Source organism: Melospiza georgiana, chromosome 7 (genome assembly GCF_028018845.1).
Source record: "Melospiza georgiana isolate bMelGeo1 chromosome 7, bMelGeo1.pri, whole genome shotgun sequence".
NCBI lineage: Eukaryota > Metazoa > Chordata > Aves > Passeriformes > Passerellidae > Melospiza > Melospiza georgiana.
The window spans coordinates 5540447-5544788 of record NC_080436.1 but is presented as its reverse complement, the minus strand read 5'-3'; the positions used below and the strand labels follow the sequence as shown (position 1 = coordinate 5544788).

Sequence of the window (4342 nt, the reverse complement as noted above, 5' to 3'; positions counted from 1 at the left end):
TGATGTAGGGACAGTTTGCTGAGAGGTAGATTCCAGCTGTCAGCAGAGGGATGTCAATACACCCTATTTGTGTGAACAGGGAGGAAACCCCAGCCAGCTCCAGTGGCAGCCCTGCTCATCTTCATCTCCCTCCACAACTGCATCCCATCTGGAAAACTTCAGGTGGAAGTGCCTCTGCTTTCACCTTTTTCCCTGCTGTGGTGGTGAACCTTGTCCCTCAGATAACACAGCCATAAAAGCTCCCACCTGCAGCCTGGACTGTGCAGTGCCCACTCCTGGCTGCTGCTTATGGCCCATGCCTCCTCCACGGCCTTTCCCATGGAGAAACTGAGGCCTGAACTCCTGCTGCCACTCAGGAGGCACCAAAACCCTCCTGTCCCCGTGGACCTGTTGCCCCCAGGTGTCTCCCACAGCTTTCAGCACAGGGTGGGGATCGGTCATGCTGGTGTCCCCCCACTTGCCAGCCCCAGCATCCCCCAGCATCCCAGGCTGAGGCAGAGCAGGCAGGGCTGGAGGCAGCAGGGCAGGTAACAGGGAGGCGGGAGATTCCCTGTGCACCACTTTCATTTTCTTGTTTCCAGCTGCACCAGCCCTGGGTTTTCCTGCCAAGATGAAAGCAGCAGGTAGGAATAAAAAGCTGGAGATGGGGCAGCAAGGCAGTCACAGCGAGCAAGACAAAGCAGCTCCCCAGGACAGCCAGCAGCTCAGCAGCTCCACGTCTGAACAAGCCACCTGCAGCCCCTGTCAGGCACCTCTGCATCTGGGATTCAGCGGATCCTGCCCGGAGTCCTGCGGTTCATCCTCTCTCTGGCATCCTGCACCTCAGCCTCCTCACCCCACCGCACTCCATGGCCGGCTGTCAAGCTTTCCTTGCCAAGATGTTGCACCTCAGCCTTGCCCCACTGCTCGTGCTGGTGCTGGGGGTCAGCCTGGGGGCTGCCTTTCCCCATGACACCCTGGGGAAGGGCTGCAGGCTGTCCCAGTACCAGAGCATTGCACCCGAGCAGCGGCACGCTGTGGACAGGATGAGACAAGAGTTTGTGAGTACTGCTGGCAACGGGGGGCTGTGGGCTGGCAGGGGGCAAGGCACAGGGGATGCTGAATTCAAGACCTGAGTGACGAGGTGCATGTTTGTGACAAGTGACAAGGTGTTTGGGGACATGAAGGATGCTCGGCCAAATTTTGTGCTCAAGGCTGGCCGGGGTTGTCCAACATAGCCAGGAGTCACAATGAGAGTTTTTCAGTCTCTCTCTTGGTTTATGCCTGCAGGTGACCACCCACAAGTGCAACACCAAGCTCTTCCACCGCAGATGGAACGCGGTGAACCTGCCGGTAAGAGCGAGGTGATGCTGTAAGGGGGCACAGCTCTCCTGTCTGCTGCTGCCACCTCCACCTGCACCCCCGGGCAGGTCTGTGAGACCCCATCCTCCTAATCGGGTCCCTAACCCCGACGCTCTCCCCCACAGGTGTCCGACCGAGTGCTGCTGGTGGCGGCCGAGCTGAACCTGACCACGGCCATGCTGGGGCTGCCCGCTGCCCCCGCCTTTGCCGAGCTGTGCCGGGAGCCCCTGCACTTCTTCAGGAGCGCCCGGGAGGCCGTGCAGGGCTGTGTGAGTGCCTCCCCCGAGCCCTGCGGGCCGGCTCTGCCCTCTGGGGCCGCTGCTGACCCGGCCGCTCTCCTTGCAGGTGGATCCCTCGCACCAGCCCTCGGGCCGGCTGCGGCACTGGCTGCACAAGCTGCAGAACGCCATGCGAGAGGTAAGTGAGGCCGGCGGGGTTCTGCGGGCTTTTGGGGCGTCAAAAGGCGCCTCTGCAGAGCTGACCCAGCCCGTCTCGCCCCGCAGGAGAGCACCGAGTGCCTCAGGGCCACCACCATCCTGCACGTCCTGCAGGTGCTGGACAACCTGCGCTGCGCGGCCCTGCAGGACAAGTGCTGAAGTGATGAAATGCTCAGGTGCTGAAGGGCTCAAGTGCCCTCGGACCCAGCCTGCAGCATCGCCTCTCAGGGACGCCCCCAGAACCGGGAAAAAACGACTGCACTGCGCTGTTACTTCCTATTTAACCCATTTCACCTATTTAACCCTTCTTCTCACTCATGCGAGCTGAGGAAACAATTTTTTTTCTTTATTTTTTTTTATGGTCTTTTAAATTATTGGCTCAGGTCGGGATAATGCCCTTCCTGAAAGAACGTGAATATGCGTATTTATAAGGTACCTTTGTTTTTCTGGTTCTTAAAATGTTTTTAAGGAGATCTATTTTTTTACCTGCTATTTATTAAAGAGTGTATTCTGCATACTTGCTTGTATGAGTTGTTTGCTTATGTGCTATTTAATATGAAAACTAAAGTAGGTAACTAAATTACCATAAGCAGATAAGCTGCCACCACGTGTTTTTAGTATGCTTTTCTGCAATACCACAGCACAGGTATCGCCCGCACATCCTTGCAAGGACATTGCCCGAAAGGAACCTCGTTGCGTTTATTTTGGAAATAATAAATAACAGGAAAAAAGCCTGTGTGGGATGTTGGGTTATCTGGAGAGCTTTCACGGATTCTGTCACGCTGCCGCCTAATGCCAGGAGCAGCGCCCGGGGCAATGAAAACCCGTCCGGAGGGAAAAGCCCTTGGGGCAGCACCTCCCAAGGGCGGGGAGAGCCCCGAGGGCGCGGCTGGAATTTCCTGTGGAATGCGGGGTTCGGCTCGTTCTCCCCAAAGCCGGGCTGCGGGAACCTCTGCTCTGTGAGCTGGGGCTCCCAGCAGGCAGATGCCACGAGGGGAGAAATGACGATGAGGACTCCATCTTATCAGAAGGCTAATTAATTACTTTATTATATTGTACTATGTTATTCTATATTATATTACCCTATAAATCTGCCAAGCACTCAGCTGCCCAGAATCTCGTGGCTGTCAGCTGGCAGTCCCGACACACACACATGGATTCACACATGGCCAGTGAATCAAAACACTCACACCAGAATCCAATCGCCAATTGCATTCAGGTAAACCACCTTCCACAATGCATTCCACTTTGGCACAACACAGGCGCAGCAAATGAGATAAGAATTTTTTCTTTCTCTGAGGTTCCTTGCTTTGATTCCCAGAAAACATCCTTGGAAGAGAAATGCAGTCCCAACCTCCTGGCCCTGCTCCCAGTTTCACCCTTTGCTTCTGAAGGCTCTTGAGAAATCCCTCTCTGGGATTCCCTACCTACAGCCAGCATCGATGAGAGGAGGATGTTGCTAGGACATCCAAAGCTGAGTTATCCAAACAATACGTGGATCTGGAGGGAAAAGCCTGAGAAGGAAGAAAGGGCTCTAAGCAGCAGCCTTGTGCTGGTTTAACCGTATTTCAGTAAGCTCAGTGCCAGTTTGTTCTTGGGGAACAGGCAGTGGTATCACTGCAGTGAATGTTTAGGTTGCAGCGAGTATTTATTTCAGTAGCTGTCTGCCAAAATTCCCATGTTTCCAGCTCTGCCTTCTGAGCTGGGTGCTGCTTTCATGGCTAAGTTTTGGTTCCCTTATTTAGTGGAAGAACTTAAGTTTATGCACCTGTTTTACAGCTTTAACAGAACTGTGAAAATTTCTCAAGTTTTTGTGCAGTCTAGTATAACACCCAAGTATTCACTCTCCGTTACTAAATACACTCTTAATGATAATTTTTTACACAGATTCCATCACATGGACTTGTGCTTCTATATGATTTATATTTCTATTTGATTGATGTTAGAAATAACAAATAAAGTTATTGGCTTTTGCATTTATGTATTAGCTTTTGCAAGTTATTATTGATCACAAAAATCCTGATAGAGTACAATTTGTAATTACTGCTGCTGATGTAGTATAATCTGTCATTCATGTATAGCTTTTATAAATAGTAGTGTAATATACACTATCTTAGACTGTAGCATAATAGACTGTGAAATGTTAAAATGCTTTTACATGTAACTAGCTCAGAAAATGGTGTAAAATAATTAAGTGATTTCCCACATTAGGGACTATCTTATCTGAAAGACAAGATAACAGAAACCGAAACCAGAGCACCAAGTAAAAGAATTTATTAACCCTCATTATCAGGGAGTGAAAATACAACAGAATGGAACCACAAGAAGAAATAAAATATATTAGTTTAATCTACAAGATAGCATGAGCACAAGTCAAAGGTTAAAACCAAGCAAAAGAACATCTAAACTCAAAGGAATGTTGGAATATGTATAAACTCTTATGAATATGCATGTATCCCCTGTAATGTAACAGTTTATAGAGAACATGGTTGAAGTTTTTGTTTATTTTTTTATTTTGGCAAATAGCCAAGCACCCCAGCACTGGATTTTATCCGTTTTATCCC

General features: G+C 50.4%; 1 protein-coding gene across 1 annotated transcript; it reads left to right on the top strand.

Moving 5' to 3' along the window:
* Nucleotides 1-878: 878 nt before the first annotated feature.
* Nucleotides 879-1937, top strand: LOC131085665 (interferon lambda-3-like). Its single transcript, XM_058028077.1, has 5 exons — nt 879-1040; nt 1270-1332; nt 1467-1616; nt 1687-1758; nt 1845-1937. Exons 1-5 carry the CDS (start codon nt 879-881, stop codon nt 1935-1937), a joined length of 540 nt encoding a protein of 179 aa, XP_057884060.1.
* The last annotated feature ends 2405 nt before the right edge of the window (nt 1938-4342 follow it).